Raw genomic sequence first — 25,446 nt, forward strand, 5'->3', positions numbered from 1 at the left:
CTTATAAAACAATACATTTTTCTAGGTTTCAAAATACTGTTTTCAAAGGTTTCCCCTTAAAGTCCCATAGTACAGAGGGGTAGTTTCTTTCTTAAACTATATAATATATTGGGATGTTGGCAACAAAAAATTGAGTTCTTTTATTCTCCGTAGTGGTTCCTTTTCTAAAATTCTAAAAAAACGAAACGGCTTGTTTTAAGGTTTGCTAGGAAGCAATGTGTACCTGTAAAGAGCTTCTGTGTAATGAAATTCTGCAGTTCCTAACATTCCTGGAGAAAGTTTTCCATCCAACTTCAAAAATAATAACCTGCACTGACAGCAGCAATCTGGCTGCCACCACATTTACTAAAACTGGAAGACTGCAATGCAGCCAATCGGCCCTATAATCTAAAAGATGACATTATTGAAATCTGTAAATTACCTCCTAAAGACACTGTCTGGCTGTCATGTTTATATGCTATTTTTAGTACCGTCTAACACAAAAATACAAAATCAAGAGTTCCCCCTTTATTTACTGCATACATTTCCAAGTCATCTACTCAAAGGACTGAAGATAGGGATTTCCATGGTAGATAGGACACTATTTTCAGAAGGTTAGTTGCTCTCAATACAGGTTTTCTTTAGGCTTGATTCACATCTATGCATGTTGTTTTTGAGCATTTCTGCAGTGCTTTTTGCGTTCTTAACAACCGATGAGTCATCAGCTGTCAACGGACTTCCCCGCTGACAGCTGAATGTAAAAAAAATAAAATGATAATAAATTGCCGGCTAAACACCCCCAAAATCCATACCAGACCCTTATCTGAGCATGCCGCCTGACAGGTCAGGAAAGGGGAAGGATGGACGGGTGAGCGCCCCGCCCCCCTCCTGAACCATATCAGTACGCATGCCCTCAACATGGGGGGGGGGGTGCTATGGGGCAGGGGGGCTCTGCGCCCCCCACCTCAAAGCACCTTGCACCCATGTCGATGGGGACAAGGGCCTCTTCCCGACAACCCTGCCATTGGTTGTCAGGGTCTGTGGGAGGAGCTTCTCAGAATCTGGAAGCCCCATTTAACAAGGGGACCCCCAGATCCCAGCCTCCTCCCCATGTGAATAGGTATCAGGTACATTGTACCCCTACCCATTTGGCAAAAAAAAGTAGTGCAGTATGACAAAAGACAATAGACAGTTTCTGACAAGTCCTTTATTAAAAACTTCTTCTTACCCGCTTCTTCCTCCTCCGGGCTTCTCCTTCTCCTTCCTCCGGTCTTTTTTTCTTCTTGGTCCGGTGGTGTTCTTCCTCCGCCGACGACCCTCCTCCGATGTTGCATCCCGCTGATCTGTCCGTGCCAATGTCAAGCATTTCTTGACTATGGGGCGTGGCCATCGGATGACATCACCCGGAGGCCACAGACCCATGATGCCCCAGGTGGTGACGTCGCAAGTGTACACATATAAATGCAAAATACACAAAACGTGGCAAATTCACGGTAAAAAGCAGTACTTGCATTTTGGATGTGGGTCCACTGAAGTCTATTACATGCAAAACGCTGCATTTTGCGGGGAAAAAGTCCCTGACCCCTTCCAAAAACTCAAAATGTATTGATGTGAACGTGTTCCATAGGAACCCATGTTAAAAAAAAAAAAAATAAATCCCTGCATTTCTGCAAAATGCATCAAAAGTTGCATTAGTGTGAATCAAGCCTTTAAGCAAATGTAAACCCAAGCACTAAAATATCATATACATGTTAAAAGCATTTCAAAGGTCAGTTCCAATAGGTTTAAAGTGGATGTAAACCTGATTAATGAAATTTGAGCTGGGCACATATCTGCAGTGTTTTCTTATCTCTCAAGAGCACTACCTCCCCTGGGCTTTCTCCTGCTCCTTCTGTTATCACCCTGATAACTTCTGACAAGTTCTCCATCAGAGGAGATAAAAGCAGGCTGAAATTTGTGTTGGGGAGGTTGCTATAAATAGATTAGCAGACAGCTAAGCTATTCACAGAACAGCTCTGAGAGTCTCTGCCTATTTGAAGAGGGTGTGTGTGCCTTTCCTCCAATCAGCAATCTTGGCTGTATGCCTAGACTTCACAGTCAGTGCTGAACAGGAAGAGAAAATCTCTAACTGGATATGAACTTTCTAAACAGTATATAAAGCTGAAGACAGCGGATATACATGTAAAACTTAAGTAAGGAGATTTTTTTCATCTTTGAATGTCATCTGAGGCTGTTCACTTCTCTGGGTATATGTGAGGGTTTACATCCACTTTAAAGAAAAGCCTCCTTTAAAATAGCACCTGATAACTGTGCCTACAGGGTCCTTGTTTGGGTACTTCCTGTTTCAGGGTAAAAACTTCCTGCCCCTATCTCCCAGTTGTACTCCTGTGTTGTCAACCCTGTCACATGGAAACTACAAGGTGCTGCTTCAATATACATCACACAGGCATGGTCCAATGTTGTCACCACCATAATACCTGCCCCACGAAATGCAAAACAACCATCAATGAAACAAGCGCATGTAGACACAAGTGGTTAAAACGAGTCTGCAGGAGATCAGGAGTACTGAAATAGCACAAGGATAAGATGGTGAAAAGTATTATAATTTAAAAAAAATGGCAATTGTTTATGGTATAAAAGGGCCTTGGGCAACTAAATATCATTCAGTGGGCATTTCCATCTATTATATCTAAATCCAAATTTTCCCATTTTGGAACAGGAAGAAATGGTTAAAACCCGTTTTTTTTCAGTGTCATATTTGAGAGATATCCCTTCATTATAACCTGTAGGCAAAACAAGGAATGAATGAAAGAAAATCCTTCCAAAGTGGTCAAGCATGCATGTTGAAAGAGATCCCCTTCATTTCTGCTCAAAATTTTGGATTCTCCCTTACTTTAAGTCCTAGTTATGGTGACAGGGGTTCAAACCCCTCACCATCCAGAAAAAATGTGTGTGTGTGTGTGTGTTACATACACTTAAAGTGATTCTAAAGGAATTTTCTTTAAAATGATAAACTTGTTACCACTTACGGTTTTGCACAAAGCAGGTCCTCCTCTTTTGGGGTCCTTCACAAGCTCTCCTGGCTCCACCCACATTCTAAGTGCTACGGAGGTGCTCGTGAGGGCCCTGGCCCCACCACCCGTTTACTGGCTGTGGCTGACAGCAGCGGGAGCAAATGGCTCCTGCCTCCATTGCCAGTGCAGAGAGAGCCACTGCTCTTAGGCACAGCCCTGAATCGAGATCAGGTTCAGGTAAGTATAGGGGAAGCGGCACACAGAACTTTTTACCTTAATGCATAGAATGCATTAAGGCAAGAAAAAAAAAAAAAAACCTTTAGAACCACTTTGAGTATTATTTTTTTTCAAGCAACAGTTTTCATCATATTATGACACTCACATTAGCACACAACTACATCATAGACACAGCAAAACTGAAATAAAAGACAGACTCAGGTAAAAGAGTGACACCTTTATCAAGTTTATTCGCAGTTTCAAGGAGGAGCAATCGAGTGTCAATGGGAAGGGTGAATTCCCTGCAGATGCTGTCCAGTGCGTTGTCTTTACACCCCTCAATATATGAGCAACTAAAAATTTGGATGTTTTCAAATATAAGAAAAAATATATACTGTTAGATCGACCACCGAAGCCACCTCTCCTATCTGCAGTCCATAGCAAATTGGTAAATGCAGTCCCCTCCATATAAAACTCATGATGGGATGGTGAATGGTTAACACAGGGAGATGAGTTCTGCTTCAACACATTAGGTATCCCCACCCACAACACAACAGGCATCCTTGCCTGCACGTTTCACAACAGTCTGACCAGCCCATGAAAAAAGGCCAGGCATACAGAGCATTTACAGGACAGATGAAGGTTAAGTACATCACTGTACAGATGTTAGCTTCACTCAAAAAAAGACAATCCCTTGACGTGTCCAATAATGCAACAAGGCAAAGCTAAAACACGGGGAAGACTGCAATGGATCAGACACTACTTCTGGTGGGAAAACAGGAGAGATTCAACAATAGCAAAGAAAATTCATCAGAATGGGCCGGTGCTGTAAAAGGTGTCTAGGCGAGACTGTTGGTCGGGAACAGGAAGAGAGCTGTGCTTTACAGGAGAAAGGTTGGTCCCTGCATGAAATGGAATAAATCCATTAGGGGCTGCAGTAACAGAGGTCTCTGTTGTAGCTGGAGGACCAGGCATCACCTCTATGTCACAACAACAAAATGTGAGTCTCTTATTTAAAACTAAAAATATAAAAAAAAAAAAAAGGGAAAAAAAAAAAAAAAAAAAAAAGCATCTGTGAAGTATGTTGAAGACCTGCACAAAAAAGAAAACTGGTTAGATATTACAGACATGTCATATGAAATACTGAAAATGTGTTGTTTTCTCAAAGTCATAAATTGGGGTTTCCCGATAAAAAGTAAAAAAAGAAAAAAATGGGAAAAAAAAAAAAAAATAACCACAACATCTACTTGGTGGCCCACCATAAAACACAGCTGGAGCTCCCCCTGTCTCTTGCCCCTCACCTGGATGGCTGTATATAAAAACAAGGTTTCCCCAGTAGATAAATCTGTAATTGCAACATCTGAGTTGAGGTTGTACTTTAAGGCCTTCCACCATTACTTAAAGGCTAACATCACTTAAAAAAAAAAAAAACCCACCCGTACCTCTGTATGGGCTTACTTAAAAAAAAAAACCTGAAGGAAGTGTCAATGAATTGACAGAGTCCCACACAGCCACAACAATTTTGTGACAGCAGGTTCAGGGTTGATGGGGTGCTTCATAACATGCTACAGGTGACACCCTAATTAAAGATGTAACATGTTACTAAAGGTGAACTCATCCTTAAAAAAAAAAGAAAAAAAAAGAAAAAAAAAAGAAGAGCAAAATTTATCTTGTGAAGTTTTCTTTTAATTACCCCCATCCTCTTGAGTGCAGACGTCAGACAGCTTTTACAGAGAAAACCTCCAGCTGGCTCCTTTGCATATGTGCTACAGCCCCCTCAGTCATATGAGATAGTCGTAACACAAGGCAGCCTTCTACAGGTCCTACAGCATAGGACTGTCCCAAAAGTATGAATAGAGCTGCAGTTTTTCCTCAGAAAGAAGTGGAGCCAATTGGAGGTTTTCTTTGTGAAAGCAGTGCAGTGCCGTGAACTACGCTGGATCGGGGTTGAAGGGAACAATGTTGTTGGGTGGTTTGCAATGAATTTAAAGAAGACACAGTTATCAATGTACATTACTGTATAAAAAAAAAAACCTTAGGTTTTAGAAATATAAAAAGGTGCACATGGGGGCAGCCATTTTTGCTCATTACGCAGACTCTGCTTCACAACTATAAAATGGTTGCACTTTACTATTTCTCACAATGCATGTCTATCAGTTGGCTGATTCCTTATAAACAGGTTCCCTCTATGGCTGCTATCTTATCTGTTTTCAAAGACACAAAGAAGACGCCTATGTATTACTGTAATGCAGTCAGGTTGCATAAAGAGTTATACATTTGAGCATTTTTTTTTAAATCTTTAAATTTGTTGTTTTGCTGAGACTACTGCTCAAAAAAAATTAATTCATAATAAAAGAACAGAGAATGGGCATCAACTGAAGCGCTGTGGAAGGGGCTTCTTGGACCACTGAAGACTGCGAATCTGCATTCTCTGTTGAGAAGCTGACCAGATCTCCATAATGCTGCCAGCACAGGCATCTTCAGCTTGCTACCAGCTGTAGCACCATAGTACATTTAAAATAAATTACAGTTCGCCATATCTATTGCTACAACAATATTGAGCCCATCCACACACTGCCATGGCACATAGTGAGCTCCTTCTCTTCATAAGAAATGGCTTTAGCTTGGTCTCACATCCATGGGAAAACCCCCTCTGGCCATATCTATTACTGTTTATGGAACCTTACTGCATCAAAGTTACATCTAAGGGCCAAGAAAATTACTATTTTACACACAGATGTGCGTGCATATACAGTTCTCGTGTACTTTTATTCTTAGGACTCAAAGGATCTCCTGTGGCACTCAAGGAATTAACAAAACGGCATCAAGCAGATTTCAATATACTGTTTTGCTATACACCTCCTGCCTCTACGTTTTGTTTTTCACTAAAAAAAATTACCTCTACTAGCGGTGTCGGTCCTTATCACGATGGCGGTCGTGATAATATTCGTCTGATCTGTCTTCGTGTGGATCTCTGTGGCGCCGGCTGCTGCCTTCCCGCGATCGACTGGGTGATCTGTCTCTGGAGCGGTGGCGCTTTCTGCTGAGATAAGACAAAACATGAGCTCTCCCATCTTGGTGGAAATGGAAAGAATTTTGTACTTAATATAAAATCTGTTCTTATAAGTTCATTGAAGGGGATATAAACCCTCACAAATAGACAGGGAAGTGAACTGATGATACACAGGGATGAAACAAATCCCACTACATACGTTTTACATGTATATCTGCTGTCTTTGGCTTTATATATTCTTTAGAAAGTGCACATTAGAGATTTTCTCTTCCTGTTCAACACTGAGTGTGAAGTCTGGGCATACAGCCAAGACAGCTGATTGGAGGAAAGGCACACATTACACATATGCAAAGGAAGGAAGGAATGAATATGCAGATCTCTGCTCTGACACAGCAAGCTCTCTGCTATCCTATTTAAAGCAACCTCCCACAACACAACTTTCAGGCTGCTTTTATATCCTGTGTCAGATAACTTGTCAGAAATGATGCTGATAAAAGAATGCAGGAGAAAGCCAAGGGACTTAGTGTTTTGAATAGAGATAAGAAAACACTGCAGATATATGTGCCCAGCTCAAATTTAATGAATCCAGTTTACATCCACTTTAAAGGGATACAGAAAACTCAGTAACAGCCAAGCTATACTGCTGCATACAGGAGGCTGGGATACTGGCAAACAGGAAAGTTGCAGCCCTCGTATTATCTCTCCTCTACTCATATGGAACCAGAAGTTCCAAGGATGACGGCACCACTGCAAACAAGGGTCCCCTTGAATGTCGGGAGAGTCTACTCCATTCTCCCTAGGAGACTGCAGGGTCACGTAGGGCCCTAGTGGTCCAGAAGAACGGCTCCCATATACCAAGAGATGGCTAAAGGCGGTCAAAAATCAACGAGAGAAGAAAAAACCAAGACAGGAGAACACTTCAAAACCTTATTTTACAAAAATAGCCTATGCACATCCACTACTTAACAGCCCTGTAATCTATTTTTTGCTTCTTATTGTGCATTTCTGCCTCCCAAGCCTCTTTTTACCCCCATCACTGTTTGCTTGGAATGAGCAGTGCACAGTAGTTGGGGTCATGTGCACTGGGACCATTGAGAACAAACATAGCTAATCTCGAACAGGAAGCTGGAGGACGATTAGAGGAAAATAATATTGAATTTAATTTTTTTTTCTTGGTAACCAGAGTTTAGTGTCATTTTAAAAACGTCAGGCCGAGTACAATGGTGCTGACCCTCTTTAGTGGGATGCCAGAAACCGGCACTAGGATGAATATAAGGTGCAAAATCCTGAGAAATAGTTGGTACTTACCTTCAAGGGGCTCTGAGAATTCAGGTCCTCGTTATCAGAGGGAGAAGTGGCAAGTGGTTCCAGCTAACCTAGAGTCAGGGAGTCCCCTAAAGAGTAACAATGCTGAAATGTACTGACTACCACAAGGGTATAGCAGCAATCAAGGATGGCAAAATCTTCTGGAGAGGGGGTTGAACTTGCAAATAAATACAACTCCAAAAGGCCAAAGTTCCCACTCGCACATTATTAAAGGGTCCCAGTGTGCAGGGAGCCTAGAAAGACCCTACTGTCGAGAGCACTAACACATGTAGAGAAAAGAAGGGCAGACAACGGAAATTCCGCACACAAGGGTTAGCCAATGAGCTAAAAGGGGTCCCAAACAGCCAAATGCAGGGGAGATACATTTTTCGAGGACTCATGCAGATGTACACTCTCCCTACCTGTAGTGGGTGCAAACCTTCACACAGAGGGTTTGTCAAGAAATAAATGACCTCTGGCTTCAGGCTCTAGGTTCTGAGCAGGAGGTACTCTCAGAAGACCTAAAAGTACTTAATTGACAAGGTAGATGAGAAAAATAAGTGAGATTCCGCCAGCCTTTCTGCAGAACTTCTGCACACACCCTGGCCACTCATGTTGTTGCTAATGACAGTGTCAAGACCTGACAGAGCTTGAGCTATTTTGCAAAGAATGGGCAAAAAAAATTCACTCTCTAGATGTGCAAAGCTGGTAGAGACATCCTCAAAAAGACTTGCAGCGAAAGGTGGTTCTACAAAGTATTGACTCAGGGGACCCAAATACAAATGCACACCATATTTGTCACATATTTATATGTAAAAAAGTTTGTGCCACTTTGTGTTGGTCCATCACTTAAAATACATTTACGTTTTTGGTTTTGAGAACTAAGCATTCAAAGACTGCTGATCGCTCAGTTCTGTCTTTACTGAGCAGAAAGTTAGCGATTGTTGGTCACTGGCTCTCTGTTCTGTCCCTGCTCTGAGGGGGCAGGAGCAGCTGGCTCAGTCTCTAAGTGGCTTGCTGAGAGGCTGATCCAGCTGCCAGACTAGGCACCTGGGTGGACCTTGGCTGAAAAGTGGGGATCTTTCCAAAGCCTGGACAGGCTGAGTGACGTCAGCTGACAGAGGCAAACAAAACGGGTCAGTGTAAAACTGCGATCCATAGGAGAAGTAAGGCCAAAATAGCTTTGGTTTTACTTCTCCTTTAAGTAGCAGACTTCTAAAACAGAATAAAGTTTACTAACATTTTTTACTTATTTTTGAAGATTCATTCATCAGGGTTGCTGTTTATTTATATCCCTACATGAGTCGCTGCTCTGTCTCAATACCACATATGTATGTGCCTGTTCCAGGACAATAACCCACTGAGTAGAAATACAATGAAAAGGATGACAGGCCTAGAACTTGTAACCTCAGAAACAAGTCCGCAATGGCGGCCCCCGAATTCCAAACAGATATGCCCCGATGAGCAATTTCCTACAGCAATGGGACATAGACCTACCACTGCAATAAAAATGGCATGGCAACCAAACTAACTAAAGGAGATATAGGCAAAGCGCCTTCAATCTTCAAGAGGGGAAACTGTCAGTATCAGCAAAATTCAAACGGGCAATAAAAGGTACTCCGTAAAGAACAAGATACCCACAACAAATAAACAGACACACACATACACACACAAACGTAATATTCGTTTTTTTGGGTAACGTACAGTTTAAACTCTGCATAGTTTAGAAACAGGCAAAAAGAACTTGCTGACCTAGCGTCTTCTGTTCACAAAGGCATAGGTTGCCCTAGGATTAAAGTATTAATCAGTACCTGGAAGAGCTGGCCTTGTCTTGTATCCCATGCAGACAGTCCCGAAGTGATGTCAGTAGAACACGACATCTATCATCATTGGCTACACGAGATTCCTTGATGACAGCTATTGCTGTTTCTAATGTCTTCATGGCACTTGTAAAATCCCCTATGGGAAAAAAAACACACCAATGTAAATAGAATAATCAGTTTTTGATAAAGCAAACTACTCCATTAGGTAGAACGTGGGAAGTGATGAATACCCGATGATGCCGTGCACACAGCATTGGAAAGTGCACTTCTCGAAATCGCCCTATTTCTGTTCATTAACTCATCAAACTCTGCCTCACTGACTGGGGGCTGCTGGTGTTTCATGTCCCTGTAAAAGCACAATATAAAAACTGTAAGGACATTACATACGGCTAAACAAAACAGAGTTTTTGCTCAGAACCAATTTTTTGTTTTGTTTCAAACATTAAGAAAGACAAACTGCTTTGAGTTTTCTGACAACACACTATAATTTACGTCATTGTATAATCTGCATAAGTGTCTTTTCACAATGCAAAAACCTAACTATTAATTTGAGTTTCTTCAAACATTTTCCCCTTGTTGCTGCGGTCTGATAAAATTAGATGGCAGCCCAAATACATTCCACAAAGCATACTCCAACTATGAAACAAATGGGTGCAACTGGATTTTGCTAGATTTAATAATCTGAGCTCAAACGTTAGATAATCTGTGGTTTACACAAGACATTCCTTGCATAATTCTAAGTGACCTGAGCTTAAATCACACACTAAACATATGAAGGCAAGCACAGATGCCCTGAGCAAAGTGACTGTGGGTTGCTAGCACAAAGCAGCCAAATTACTACACCAAATGGAGAACAGTTTGGGCCTATGAAGTTCTGCATTATCTTCTACAGTAGCATACAAGCTCTAAATATCCACTGTTAACCTAGGTCCACACTGGTGCATGGAAAACACTACATTCCTGTGCACATCACATGCGACCAATCTAGCGATGTGCACAAGAGCAGAGGCTCTCTCCCTCCTCATTGGCTCAGCTACAGCAAGGAGAGCCATAGGCTCCTGCTGCTGTCAATCATAGCCAGTGATGATGGGGGGGGGGGCATGAACGCTGGCAGCGGGGCCCCAAGAAAAGAAGCATTGGGGCTGCTCTGTGCAAAACCATTGCACAGAGCAGGCAAGTATGACAATGTTTGTTATTTCAAAAAAAAAACAAGACTTTACAATCAATTTAAATTGTTATAACAGTGCAGTCTTACATCTATGGACTGCTTGATTTTTATTTAAAGTATAACTAATGGAAAAACTTAATTTTCAGTTTTGGATATGGTGGAGAGGGATTAGAACGCCTGTAAATTTTTAGTGCTATCTGTGCCCCCCGTTAAGGAGATTCACCCTATAATTGTGTTGTTTACCATTATCATTAAAAGTGAAAGTAAAAAAAAAAAAAAAAAAAAAAAAAAAAAAAAAAAAAACACACATTTTGGGTTGTCTCCAGAAAAGTAATAGATGGGAAATCTTCCAATGGGGGCACTAGTTCTGGCGAGCTGAGGGTCCCCAAGAAATTCCTTTAATTTGCAGAGATTTCCTCTCACTTCCTGTTTTGGTGGGTATGGGACAGGAAGTGAAGCAAAATCTCCGCAATGGGACAGAGATGGCGAAAAAAAAAAAAAAAAAAGCGACAGGGGTTATAACCCTCTCTTATTCTATCCAAAAAATGAAAGAAAAAAAAAAAAGAAAAATAAAAAAAAATAAAAAGTTTTGCCCATAGTTCTACTCTAAAAATTTTTTTATTTACTTGTATTATCATACGCTATAGCGGAGCTTTGGAGGCTGTCTTCCCTCCTGCCTGAGCTCAGTACTGGTAATGTACACTTAAACTCACAAAAGGTTTGATCAATACAAGACATTTAAGGGAATTTTTATTCAATGGTTTTCCTGCCACTATACTGACATTTCTACTTGACAGAAAGAGTAAGTGAACAACAGCATACATACACATATGCCACAAGAAAACTAAAATTTAAAAGATAAATACATTTACTTGGACTTTTTGGCATTTATAAAGTCAAGCACCTCACCACATTTAAATCGGTGTGCTTAATGGCTTTTTTTTATTTATTTTTTAATAGATACTGAAACATGTCCATTACTCACTGGCTCTTTCAAAAAAAACTGTACACTAACCAAAATGTTCTGTTAATGGTGTTCCCACATACAATAATGCGCAGACCGCACCAAAACAATCTGAACATGATTGAAAGTTGCGATACATGTCTCAAGTACTTCCATGTTGATTGACATGTTGGGTGCTTTTTTTTTCCAGTAATTCTATAAGTCAAAGCAGCAATGAAAGCGTGCCATCATCACAAGCATGTATTTTCAAGGATCATTAGAATATTGTCAAGAGTGAAAGGGATGAACTGGTGCAATACTTGGATACAAAATGAAATGAATTCTGTGGGTAGGTTATCCTTCCTGTATGCACGTCCAGGCCTAAAGTAAATCTATTGTACAAAATGGATATATACACTAGAGCTGCATGATTAATAGTTAAAAGATTGTGATCTCCATTCGACACCCCCCCCCCCCCCCCCACATGATCTTAATCCAGCATTTCCACAATACATGTAAAAATTGCAGAGCAGTTCCCCGCCCACAGCTCTCAAAAATAAAATAATAATAAAAAATAAAAAAAGCAGCTGGCAATGTTTATCCACAACACTGCTTAGAGCTGAAAGACAGGATAAAAAGAAAGGTATCTTCTTATCTGTCAATCTGTTTATACATTTACAGATCAAAGGGATGAATTTCTGTCTGTAAACAAAGTCAGTTTAAAGCAACCTTGTCAATATAAAAAATATTTTTAGTTTTTATTAAGTAGTTTCTCTGTTTAAACCCTTTTTAAGTTTTAATTTACTCTAACCAGCCTCATTTGCTCCTTATTGCTCCTAAATTTGTAAATTAACTTTTGGTATTGGTGAGTATTAAAAAAAAAAAAAAAAAAAAAAAATCCTAATATAACTTAATAATAACTACATTTCTTTAAATTTGATTGAAGCAAAGAGTATTCATGTCTTATTTTATTGCCATCTTGTTTGATAAACTAATGTTAAGGGGTTGGAAATCTTTAAAATAAAAGTTCTTCAGAATCGTGACCTTTATTCTAAGCAAAACAATTATGATTCTCATTTTATCCAGAATTGTGCAGCTCTAATATACGCCAAGCAATAAAAGCTCTAAAATTTCATATTAGTACTTTTCTATCTGTATCTTAGATCCCAGCATCAGATAGCTTGCAGCCCAACCAACTTTCAGATTGCTGACACAGCTCCACCTCTATACCAATGGCTGCTCTGTTACCCTTTGTGTTGCTTTGTGATATAATCTTGCCCCAGATTGGGGCAAGATTATATCACAGTGAGCATGCCTGTGATAGGAGCCCAGTGTAGAGCAACAGGTCCTAGCTTGGCATTGTGAAGGCCAAACCTATGTCCCACCAACCACCTGTATAGCGGAGGATGCTACAGTGATTCTCCTACTCCAAGGAGATCGGCCATGTATGAAATATATTTACATTGGTCCAGACTGTACCAATGTATTAGAGAAAAAAAAATACCTTATAGTATCTTACAGAGACAGTTTTCATGAGATTTTCAGATCAGTAGAATTTCAGTCAGTTAAAGGTGAACATTACTTTTTTGTCCAGTACATTTCCCTTAGAGCATACCTCAAACACACTCCTTGCAAATTTAGGGTGATGTCAGCAGTTGTGCCTCCAACTTGCAGTGCAAACCTAATAAACATTTCTTAATAAAGTCTTTGATAGATAATCCATGCAGTGCCACTTACCTTCCCTGTCCATAGAGGTTAGGAATCACTTTGTAGGGATCAGGTGGGGGTCCTAGTACAGAACTCGGAGGTGGGAAGAAAGCAGGGTTTAGATGAAGAGCAGGAGGTACGCCAGTTGGGGGTGGCATGCCTAGGTGAGGTGGCAACCTTGGAGGGGGGGGCATGAGGTGCGGATAGTGTAGAGGAGGAATTGGGGGAGTACGGTACGTAGGAAGCATTGCAGGTGAAGGTGGGGGTGGAACAGGTATAGGGGGCCTCGGCAGGTTCATGGCAGGGATGCGGGAAGGGTTTTCCATGAAAGGTGGCCGTGCAAAGTAGGGCACTATGTTTTTTGGAGTCTCTGGATGTGGTAATGAAGGAGCAGAGTCATTGAAGTTTGAAGTAAAATCTGCTGAGTCCACAGATCCCTTTGAACTAACTCTGGGAGGAATTTCTGTGAAAAAATGAGGAGGAAAAACCGGAAGCAGAAATTAGACTTCATGTTTAAAAAGGAAATGGAAGAAGCACTGCTCAAACTCATCATATATAACATAAAAAAGGAAAGAAAATAAAACTAAAAATCAAGGTGCCATCAATAAGAACCTAGAACTGAAACCATGCTGATACAAGTTAAGAAAGTCTGAATACACTCACTTCCTTCTCTGTGGGGATACTCCAACCCCACAAATCAGTCTACAAATTATATGTACATACCAAAAAAAAAACAAAAAAACGCTTTATTGCAATAGTGAAACTATAAATCTACCTAAAACACTAACCCACATTTTATATGGACATGTGGATGGATACGGGTGTATGCTTAATGACCTGTAGTATCTTCTCTTCACAACTGCGACTAGGTTTTGGGGTTAGCCCCCAGCACATTTAAGATTATAACTCACTGGGATGAGCACTAAAAACAAAAGCAGGCATTCCTTCCATATCATACCTTTAGTCCCCTGTGTATCTGACACATAATTAAATTAATTGTACATTGACAGTAACTAGATTAGAAATTCTCACTTTCTGCCACATTTAAACCCGAGGTACATGCATGGCCGCCATCAGGGGGGTACAGGCATTACACATATAAGGGGCCCGAGTATCCCTAGGGTCCCGGTCGGTCAGGGCCCCCCCCCCCCCACCATCCAGAACCGCATAAGATACACATCCACATGTGACGCTTTCACTTAACTTCCGTCAGCACAAGCCGCCGCCCCCCGAAGTTAAGCAGCTCATCCGATCTCCACACAGAAACTTAATGACGGCATTAGCACCAGCCTAAACTGATGAAGAAATTTGTTTTGTTTTTTTATGTTTTTTTTTGTTCATAGTGCAAAAAATAAAAACCAGAGCTGATCAAATATCACCAAAAGAAAGCTCTAATTGTGGGGAAAAAAAGGACGCAAATTTTGTTTGGGTACAACATCGTACAACCGCGCAAATGTCAGTTAGAGCCAAATTGTAAAAAGTGCTCTGGTCAGGAAGGGGGTAAATTCTTCCACGGCTCTACTGGACAACCAGGGGGCCCAGGCCTAAAGCTGTGTAAGGAGCCCCAAAATTTCTGATGGCTGCCCTGGGTACATGTATCACTACTGTAAAAATGAACCACGGATACAGGCAGCAGATCCCTGAAAAACAGGCCAAAAACTAACACTAACTTCCACGTGACAGGATAAAAAGGTGGTATCAACAAAAGCAAAGGGTTCCGTTAGGGTCTTACTCTTTCGTGACAAATCTTCGAAGAAGGAAAGGCTCTGGCGGTTTGCTGGTCGAACATCAGGCTTCTCCCCATTTATCTTCTTGAGAGGTAACTGTTCCAAAATCTGGTTTGCAGATGTCTCAGAGGAAACCACCACTTCTGCATACCTGGGGGAGCAAACATTTAGGTAGAATCCACACTTTTTACATTAAAGACAAAAATCTCTTCTTTGTTTTCTGCATGCAAAGCATTTGGTAACATTCACAAACGTACATGTTCATGTTTCATACCTCAAAATGGACTTAAATTAGAATTTCTGTGTGGCCTCCAGACCGATGGAAAGGCAGGAGAAAGGCTTTTCCTTTTCTCTCCTCTTTGGCTATGGGAACGCAATTCATACATTCCTGCTTGAGAATGGAGGATAAAGGAACATTGCTCCCCATGTGTTCAACTGCCTTAAAGTACAACTAAACACAAAAATGAAAACACTTCAATTAAACCCTCATGTCAAAGCTAGAATCTTAAATAAAAAATAAATCCAGTTGCACCTAGTTAGTTTGTTTCAGCAAGAAACTTTTGCTAATTAGCACTGATTTTTGTTGCGTTCAGAAAAATGATTATCATCTGTTGTTGAAGGCAAATGGCAAAAGGAGATTTAAAAGTAGAAGTTGAGCCCAAAACTAAAATCTACTTGCAGCCACATTCTAAGGCCAACCTATTTAACCCTGTAAAAGCAAAAATAGCTAGTCATACCTTTTCTGAAGTTGCTAGTGCCACGCTGAGCTGTCAGCGGCAGCTTCTCTGTGTAGGCATGTGCAGAAGAGGTAGACAACAACCAAAGCCCCATTGTACCTGTATAAGTGATGTCACTTCCCAGCCGTTGCCAGCTGTCTCCTGCACACTGCTTCCGCTGCTGGAGACCGGGCTGGCTTCAAAAAAGGTATGTATAGAGATTTGTGCTTTACAGGGTTAGATAGGTTAGTCTTAAGCCTCATACACATGATCGGACTTTGTACAAACTTTCCCGTGGATTTTTGTACAAAAGACTTGTATTGCATACACACAGCATGACTTTTTCAGCCAACTTTCACCAAATCACATGATTCTTCTGCTCTTTACTGCCACCTTTGGTCAACTTCTGTATTGTCTGATCTTTTGCATTGGTTCTGAGCATGCATGTTGTACTTTGTACAAAAGTCCTATGGTTTTCTGTACACACGATCGGTCTTTGCTCCATCAAACTTTTGTTGCCAAAAGTTTGTCCGTTCGCACAGCCAACAAAAGTCGGATGAAAATCAAAAAAGTTTGTCCGATGGATCGTACACACGGTTGGATGTTGTCTTAAAACAGCTAATGTGCATGTTTGTTGTCAAAAAGTCTGATCATGTGCGTGGGCCTTTAGAATGTAGTAGAAAGTAGAGTCAAAGATTTTAGTTTTAGGCTGAACTTTCACTTTAAGGCTGGGTTCACACTAGAACACGCAGCAGCTCACGGAAGGAGTCCGGTACATCTCCATTCACTGTTTCAGGTCCGATTTCAGCCCAAATTTTGGGCTGAATTCAGACCAGAAAAAAAGATCAAAACACACACAGGACTCCTGTGCTATTCGCACCGGAGCTGCTGTGACGATGTGTAAACCGGCTCCATAGAGAGCCGGTCACATTCTCCTGCTATGCCAATTGGAGGCGGGAAAATTTGCGTGAGCGCAAACAAGGCCTAAAAGTAGAACTAAAGGCAAAACGTTTTTTCCCCATTTTGGAAAGAACAAGGGAGGGTTATAACCCATTATTTTTTCATCATCTGTGTCCCATTGCAGAGATTTTGCTTCACCTTTTTGTCCCATAGCCAAACAGAAAGTAAAAGGCAATCCTTGCAAATTAAGGGAATTCCTTGAGGACCCCCAGGTCACCAGAACTAGTGTCCCCATTGGAAGTTTTCCCCTCTATTACGTTTCTGTGGACAACTCAAAATTTGGGGTTTACCTTCACTAATAATAGTAAACCCGGGGGCACAGACAGGACTAAAAACTGAAAAGTGTTTCACTATCTCCACCCTATTCAAAACTGGAAAAAAAAAAAAAAAAAAAAAAAAAGGGGGGGGGGGGGGGTGTTTGCTTTTAGTTCCACTTTAGGATGACAATACGAATCTCCTCTCTCGGCTATTATATTCTGAAAGTCAGCACTGCCCTATTTATCTACCATGGCCAGTCAGAGAAGACCTTGTATTCACTGAGAAAATGTGAATCAGTCTCTGAATGGAGTCCATGCCGAGCATCTGACCTCATGTGTTTACAATGCAGCAGGGCAGTCACTCGACACAGGGCCCAGAAGATAATTGAGATCATTGGAGTAGAGGTGTATACTATAGTAATTTCCAGCTTCTAGGGCAGTGATGGCGAACCTTGGCACCCCAGATGTTTTGGAACTACATTTCCCATGATGCTCAACTACACTGCAGAGTGCATGAGCATCATGGGAAATGTAGTTTCAAAACATCTGGGGTGCCAAGGTTCGCCATCACTGTTCTAGGGGGATGCCATATGTATCATGCATGGTTAACTTGGTTCAAGCTGGACTAATGTAACCATTAAAGAATACCAATTCTTCTCTAATTTTGATTTAATCAGGGACCACAAATCTTCTATGAAGGTGCCAATAGTCTGACTAAACTATATACAACCCATGAACATAGAAGAATCCTGTATATTAGGTATTAGAGCTGCATGATTCTGGCCAAAATGAGAATCGTGATTTTTTTGCGTCGAACAAAAAGATCACGATTCTCGCAATGTTAAATCTTTCACATTATCCAAAAAAAAAAAAAAAAAAAAAATGGGCTAACTTTACTGGTTAGTTTTTTTTATTCATTAAAGTAATTTTTACAAAAAAAAAAAAATGCACTTGAAAAAGACCGCTGTGCAAATACAGTGTGACATAAAATAATGCAACAACCACCATTTTATTCTCTAGGGCGTCTACTAAAATGTATTTATATATTTTATAATAAATAAATATATATGTTCCAAGTCATTTTCTAGCAAAAAATAAAAAATGATTTAAACTTGAAACCAACAAATGTCAGAAAAAAGGTTTTGGTGTTTAAATGGTTACAATGTTTTCACTTACACACAAAGTCTATTCCATTGACAAAATTGTTACAATGTTTATACTTCAGTTCAACTGATAAGAATCAAAACATTCTTTGGCAGACTACCCAGTTTTTCTCTTCCTTTCTTTTGAGGGCTGCAGCTTCAGAAGAGCAGAGAGAATTCTTTCCATAGAAAGAAACGGGAAACACTTTAGTCAAGATCGCAATAACGATTCTTGGCGATTAATCGTGCATCTCTAGTATGTATTTGTTTATTGAATACTGGTGTGCTGTATATAGTCTAGTCATATATAACATTTCAGAATATGATTTCACTGACCACCAAGCTGCCACTAAAGAATGATTTCAGGCAACAAGTGAAAAGCAAACTACTGTTATCCAGAAAATGCTGAAAAATCAAACAATTTACTAGGTTTACCTTAATCTTAGTTTTCTGTTTTCCACTGCAGCCAGAATCCAAACCGCTCTTCAGAGAGCATAATACCTGAAACCTGGCTTTGTAGCTTATTCTCCCACGGCTTCCTTTATCACTAAACACATTCAAGCCAAGACCAGCCTGAATCTGATTGGTAGCTGCAAGAATCTGTAGTGGGAGCATTTGTTACATTCTCCCCTACATGCAATGCTCAGATCACAGACAAAAGTAGATGGGTGAACTTTACCAATGCCAGAATTAAAATTTAACATACTGAGAACTGTGCTGCCCTATAATCATCTCAAATTTTAAAAGGAAAAAAAAAATGTGCATTTATTTTTTCAGAGGAGCCTGCAGAGCATTGTACCGAAACACTGCCTCCAGCTTCCCCTGTTCATACGTCTGAAAGGGTAGACAGTTACAAAGCTTATGGAAGTGGGAAGGGCCAATAACCTATGAGGGCAATCATCAATGCCCTTGCAGTTTCACTGAGAACTACAGGCTGTCTGCTGAGGTGGCAGACAAGACTTTTAGGCTGTTTCCACTATTGGGTCCTCAAAGTCGTGCGATTTTGCCACGGCTTGAAGCAATACCTGTGCATTCTTGAGGTCTATGGACCTCAAATCGCATCAAAGTGGGACCACAGTAGCGCAGGCACTACTTTGAAGTCACACAGATATGAACAGTTCTCATTGGAAATCATGGGGTACAACTTGTCATGCAACTTTTTAGTCCCAAATCGCATGAAAAGTTACACTAGTGGAAACCTAGCCTTAGTTTTCTCATTCACCGATTGCCGTGAATGAATAATGTGGCTGTGCCGCATTCATTCAAAAATGTGACAGCACGTGTAGGAAGAGGCAACATCCACCCACCACCCACCCCCCACTGCACAGGCATGTTACACCTTAAATATGGTAGTAAAAGTCTAACGTGCTCCAAAAGGTGCCCTTATCCTTTCATTTGGAACACTGTGGCTTGGGCTGCATATTTAAAGTGACAGTGTCAGGTCAAAAGCAATCTAAACTACTCTATCAAAAGGCAGAAAAGTGAAGATTTCAATCTTCTTTCTCCCCAGGAACACTCAGTGTCTTCCCTTACTGACCTACACATTAAGGTGTCCTGTATTGCTGTAAAGGTCAGTGGGAGGAACCATGTAGTGATATAGGGGTCAATGGGAGGAACCACTGAGCACAGTAGGGGATCAACACTCCAAGTGTTTTCTCTTCAGCAGTGCAGGAAGAGAGAGAGGTAAGTATTTCCATCTGTTTTTTTGCGGGAACGGCTTACTGAGGATTATTTTTGATCTGATAGTGTTGACTTAGTGTTACTAAACCCGCAACAGTAAAATCTGTCTGTAATCAGTAAAACATGCTGGCTATATTCAATGTGGACTCAATGTGGTGCCCAAGAGGTTAATCCTCTGCATTGTGTAAAAAGGCTGTTTGATGATGTCTTCTTTGATCCTCCTCCTTCCACAGTCCCCAAGCAATCTCCTGATAGAACAGAGTCTTCGGGGCAAGCTACGCATTCTCAGTTTAGTGTGTATTGTTAGAGTTTTATTTTTCTGCGGGTGCATGTGATAAGCACAAGGCCAATCGGCACTGTTTAGATAGAGGGTCAGGGGTCCTGCAGCCTCATAGGACAATCAGGTGAGAATGATATAAAGCTATAGTAAACCACATCAATTTTTTTTTATTATTTCTTTTTCTTTTTTTTTTAAACCCTGCAAGGTAAAGGCATAATGTGCTAGCATGCACCACATACTAGCACATTATGAAATACTTACCTTAGAACAGGGGTCTCAAACTGGCGGCCCTCCAGCTGTTGCAAAACTACAAGTCCCATGAAGCATTGCAAGACTGACAGTTCCAAGCATGACCCCCACAGGCAGAAGCATGATGGGATTTGTAGTTTTACAACAGCTGGAGGGCCACCAGTTTGAGACCCCTGCCTTAGAACTAAGCCCTCCAGCGGTGCACTGTAATGGCTGAGAGGGCTTCAATCTTCACTCGGTCTTCCTTCCAGGCTTGCGTGCTCCAGCCATCTGATTGGTTGTATTGATGTCACTCCTGCGCATGTGTCTGGGAGTCACGGATCACAGCACAGGTATGCTGTCACTTCAGAGTGCATGCGCCGGTGACATCAGCTGCATGCAGTGGGAATACCTCCTAAACAGTGAGAGTTTAGGAGATATTTACTGTACCTACTGGTAAGGCTTACCTGTAGCTACAAGCGCAAAAAAAGTTTACTTCCACTTTAACCAGACTGATAGAAGTCATAAGACTGCTCTAACTGCTGACAAGAAAAGGTGTTTAACAGTTTATATTTACTAAAATAATTGTATTTCCATGTTTTGTGTACTGTGGGAGACCAGATCTAGTGAATACAGGGTCCTATGTTCAGAAACACTTTAAAGCCCAATTACAGGCTCCCAATTTAGTACCGTAAAGCAGTCTGGTTTACAAACCCCATCCTAAGTATGCTCTCTTTTCTATTATAAAATAAATTCTGCAGTAAGGGTTAAAATACCCTCTGTGAGTACCATGCTGCTCTCACACACAAGTTGTGGTTCAACTTGCTCCAATCAAAAGCACTACTTATAAAAGCTAAAGCTTGTGTGTAGAAGGCCTAAGGTCACATCTAACCATATGGTTCCAAATCAAAGAGGACCTGCCAATGACAATTATTCTTTATATCTTATATTATTCTTTAGATCTCACATCTTGTTGACTGACCATACTAAAATGTCACCTTATACTCATACCCCCGCCCAAACCAATGTTAATTAGTGTACATTTACTAAATGCTGGCAGAGGACAGAAGGTGAAAGACAATGCAAACCTTCAAGAAGTCTGCCAAATCCAACAAGCCACTGCTCTGGGGGATATAAAAGGGTGGAAAGGCTATCCTATATCCATGAACAGCTGGTCAGTGTTGTGAGTGGGAATATTATCTCCAAACATAATACCTGCATGTCAGAAAACTACACACGGAAAGCGGTTTTCATCGTCACAGCAGGACACAGTATGTAAAAATGTAAAATGTCCCATGGTACCCTATATATATACACACATGCTCAGAAAAATGTAAGCAAGTCCGCTCCCATAAGAAAAGCCTTATAAACTACCCCTGAGTGTTAGAAAAAGAATCAGGTTTAGCTTCATAAAACCTGTTCCAGCACACTTTGAAGCAACTAAAGCTGGATTGTGCGCAAATACTTTACTAATTTCCTCTTCAAAGAGAAATACATTTAGAATACTGGCCCCTAGTCCTGTGACAATATAACGTATCCTCCACCACTAATGGATTAAAATACTGTAATTGCTTTCTCTAATGGCTTTTTCATTTTTCACATTAAATACTTGGCATTATTCAAATGACCTATGTATAGAAACAGTCACTTCTTTCCTATTTCTATAAGTTCTCATAGATGCGCAACAGCCAGCTGCTCTTCGCTTTTGCATAGCGTGTAGATTCTCATTCATTCACAGACCACCATTTCATGTGAAAGGATACACTGGGAAACCTACTGATATGAACCCCTCAGACTTTTTCAGCAGCTGATGTAATCACCGAGTATGCAGCTTCTTTATTGTTTAATCCTTGCCTATGTTCGAATATGGCTGGTGCCATGAACACTGCCCCAGATTTCCTGTTTCAGGGTGCCTCCTTGTAGCATCCTATGGAGCCATCCTTGCATGCAGGGACTAGAAATGCGTCATCCTACACTGTGTGCAGCAATACAAACACACAACCCCAGTATTAGGGCTAGGAGAAAAAAAATCGATTTGAAGCTTGAATCGAGTTGAGAGGTCAAGTCGATTCAAATTTTTAGCAAATCGATTTTTTTAGGCGAGGCCGTGACTTTGGCCTAGTCCGCGAGGCTGGACATAGCGGAAAAGGCCGAAGCCACGGCCTCGTCTGAAAGGCTCCTGCCTGCAGCTCCCCAGGACCGGCGCTGACACCACGCCGGTCCGAAGGAGCTGCGGCAGGAGTTTTTAGGTGAGGCCGCGGCTTTGGCCTAGTTCGTGAGGCCGGAAGCCGTGGACTAGGCCGAAGCGGCGGCCTTACCTAAAAACGTCTGCCCGCAGCTCCTCAGGACCGGCACAGTGTCCAAAAAAATAAAAAAATAAACTCGATTTGAATCGTGAATCAACTTTTTTTTGGGAGAAAATTGCACAGCTCTACTTAGGACATGAAGGCACTCCTCTCTCATTCCAGCTAACAGATTGAATGGGGACTGCACTGTCCACTGTTAACTTTCAGTTTTCACAGGAAAGTGTTAAGAAAAGCAGTACTGAGAGAGCAGGAGCAAAAAGCATTGAAAGCTGTAAAGTGAAAGTGCTTGCGTAAGCCTCTAAACTAAAAAAGTTTACTTGGAAAAGTTTATTCTATTGTGCTTAATGAGTTCAGGTAAAAAACGCTGAGGGTTTACTACTTCAATGACTGAGATTGCAGTAAATGGAGATAAGAGACTAAAGCTGGCCAAACATGAACCAAAAGTATAAAGGAGAGCAGATAGCAATATCTGCTGTTATACATGAGGCCCTAGATTAAAACCCAAAATGTAACATATTGCAGCTTATCAATCCTAAAAGGTGGTAGCTGCATTTATTTTCTTTATTAGGCTTCACGGTTTTCAATGGTGATCTGGCCAGTAACCTACCTCCTTATTAGAATTCTTCCACTCTGGATGTAGGAGCACAGGGGCACCTCTGAACAGCAGCATTGCCAGTCTGGGGGAATATTAGTGCACTAACATTTATATACTAATAAATTGAACATAACCTCCAGCACTAACACTTTATAATCAGTTACAACAGTTTAACTTTTGGAATAAAATGTTTACATAAATAAAAGTGGGTCATTGTAAGCACCCCTAACAGTGGTAAATGGTTTGTCTCAGCCCTCTAACTGCATCATCTACAGGACATATTCGTCTGTTAAGAAACAGATATACTGGCTGGATCACCAGATGTAAATAAGTATAATAAATGGTTAGATTTTGGGTTTAATACTGCTTCAAACATGCAGGTCTTTTGGTTACTAATGGTAACAGAATTCGCATTGTGCTGGCTGCTCCCAAGCAGCATTCTTATTTTTGAAGGCTAATTCCACCTTTCCCAAAAATAAATCCACCACCACGACGATTGAATAAAATGTGCATGTTTTTGCAACAGAGCCCCCCAAAGCACTGCAAGCACCATCAGTGGATTGCAGATAAGGTGCTCAGACTCCTGCAGACTTTCCTCCAGCAGCAAGTCCATATTATGAGGCTGGGGGGGGGGGGGGTTTATTGAACTTCAAATGTAACATTTCTGCACTTGTACTCCATTAAAATCCAGCAGTCCCTGTGGCATAGTGGCAGATGGAGCTTGTAGTATTTTTAATTAAATTAAGACACCCACAGCACTACTACAATTTAAAAAAAAAAAAAAAAAAAAAAAAAAAATAAGAAGAAGGCTCCAAAGAGAAGAAACTGCAGAACCAATAAGGGGTTGGGGTTTTTGCTGACTGCGACCATGTTTTCATTTACAACCTAAATATGGGTATAAGCTGAAACATGCTAAAATAAAAAAAAAACGTGACCATTGACAACACTAAGGTATTGCATATAACTTATTTGTGAATGTTACAAAATGCCCTTTTTTTTTTTCTTTAAGCACTTACAAAAATATTTTCATCTAAAAAAATTCCTTACTCACCCTTTGGACTGGCCATTTGCACGGTTCTCTGCAAATTTCACTTCAATAGGGTCACGGACACCAAGGGAGCGGATGGCAGAGATAAGCTGCTGATCTGTTGTCCACTAAGAAATCAAAGGAATGGATTAAAGCAGAAAAAGGCAAAGCCTAAATATAAAAGACGACTTAAATACCGAAGGTTCTTACATATGAACTGTCTGTTTTTTTCATTGTAACCGGATTTAAATCATCACTAGAAAATGGATCGGATACCCTCTTTTTTTATAGAGGGTTCCAGCTCCCACTTCCTCCCGGCGCACTGCGGCACCGGAAGGGAGATCACCTCTCCCCCCTGCCTCTCTGCAATTATCTGGGACACGTCACAGGTCCCAGATGATTGTCCGGCCAGCCGTGGTGCACATCTTGTGCAGTGCGTGCTCGGGGGGGCGGGCAAACAAGCAGAGCCTCCCCTTTTGAGTGGAGCTCCACTTTAAGCTGTAACCATTTAGTAAATCTGTCTCACTATTATGGGTTTGCATTGCCTTACTTTGCCGAACAATTGAGAACATAAACACAGCATATTTATCCAGTTCAAAGAGACATGCTTAAAGCATAGGTCAATGCAGAAAAGAAAAAAATATTTACTGCATCTCTGGAATGCACATTTCCATATGGTGTCAGACCTCTCCTAATCTCCTTGTGTAGTATTTTAAAATACTTGAAAAGCCCAGAGCATGTGACATCTCAGAATTCTACTACCTATATCAAAAGAAAATCTCTGCACTTGTGCTTGTATAACCCTCTAGTATCCTTATAATATTCTATGTGCAGATCTTTGTTATCATTATATTTCTACTCTTCTCACTCTAGATCAGCAGCTGCAAGCATGCAGCGTACATCTGAGATGTATCCTTATAAACACAACAACCAGTTGTCAATAAAGCTGGCAGTTAAAAAAAAAAAAAAAAAAAAAAAAGAAGGGTTAGAGGTTACCTCCCACTCACCCATGAGAAGTTTCCAATATATATAGATGCCTTCTTGCGCACATTGTTGTATGTGTACAAAATAGCGGGCGACTTGTTGTTGGATTTAGCAGAGGTAGCCTGCATAGGAGAGGTGGGCTCCGAAACATTGTTCTTCCCATCTGGATGAGATGACCCAAGAGAGGCCACTGCCAATACATCGTCATATAGGTCAACCTGTTCTGCAGCAAATTCAGCTTCCTATGGAGAGATAATACAGTTAGATCAGTAATTTTTCCTCAACTTTATTAAAGCATCAATAACTACAGAAGGGCGAGGGGTGGGGGTTAAGCATCTAACACACCCAGGGGAGCGAATTGAATGTAAATACTCAT

General features: G+C 40.9%; 1 protein-coding gene across 3 annotated transcripts in view; it reads right to left on the bottom strand.

The window, feature by feature from the left end:
- Positions 1-3,434: 3,434 nt before the first annotated feature.
- The window catches only part of CPSF7 (cleavage and polyadenylation specific factor 7), a 28,628-nt gene continuing 6,616 nt past the window's right edge, over positions 3,435-25,446 (bottom strand). The window contains exons 2-9 of one of the 3 annotated variants that reach the window (XM_077460829.1): positions 25,094-25,312; positions 24,111-24,214; positions 14,901-15,046; positions 13,199-13,631; positions 9,581-9,696; positions 9,339-9,486; positions 6,109-6,249; positions 3,435-4,301 (exon numbers count right to left, since the gene is read on the bottom strand). In XM_077460829.1, the coding sequence (XP_077316955.1) occupies positions 6,114-6,249; positions 9,339-9,486; positions 9,581-9,696; positions 13,199-13,631; positions 14,901-15,046; positions 24,111-24,214; positions 25,094-25,312 (1,302 nt within the window). In that variant the 3' untranslated portion in view covers positions 3,435-4,301; positions 6,109-6,113. Of the gene's footprint in view, positions 4,302-6,108; positions 6,253-9,338; positions 9,487-9,580; positions 9,697-13,198; positions 13,632-14,900; positions 15,047-24,110; positions 24,215-25,093; positions 25,313-25,446 lie in introns of all 3 variants that reach the window. The other 2 variants (XM_077460828.1, XM_077460827.1) reach the window with 2 other exon arrangements.

This window comes from Lithobates pipiens, unplaced genomic scaffold (genome assembly GCF_037356315.1).
Source record: "Lithobates pipiens isolate NorthernLeopardFrog02 unplaced genomic scaffold, aLitPip1_a1.2 Scaffold_10, whole genome shotgun sequence".
NCBI lineage: Eukaryota > Metazoa > Chordata > Amphibia > Anura > Ranidae > Lithobates > Lithobates pipiens.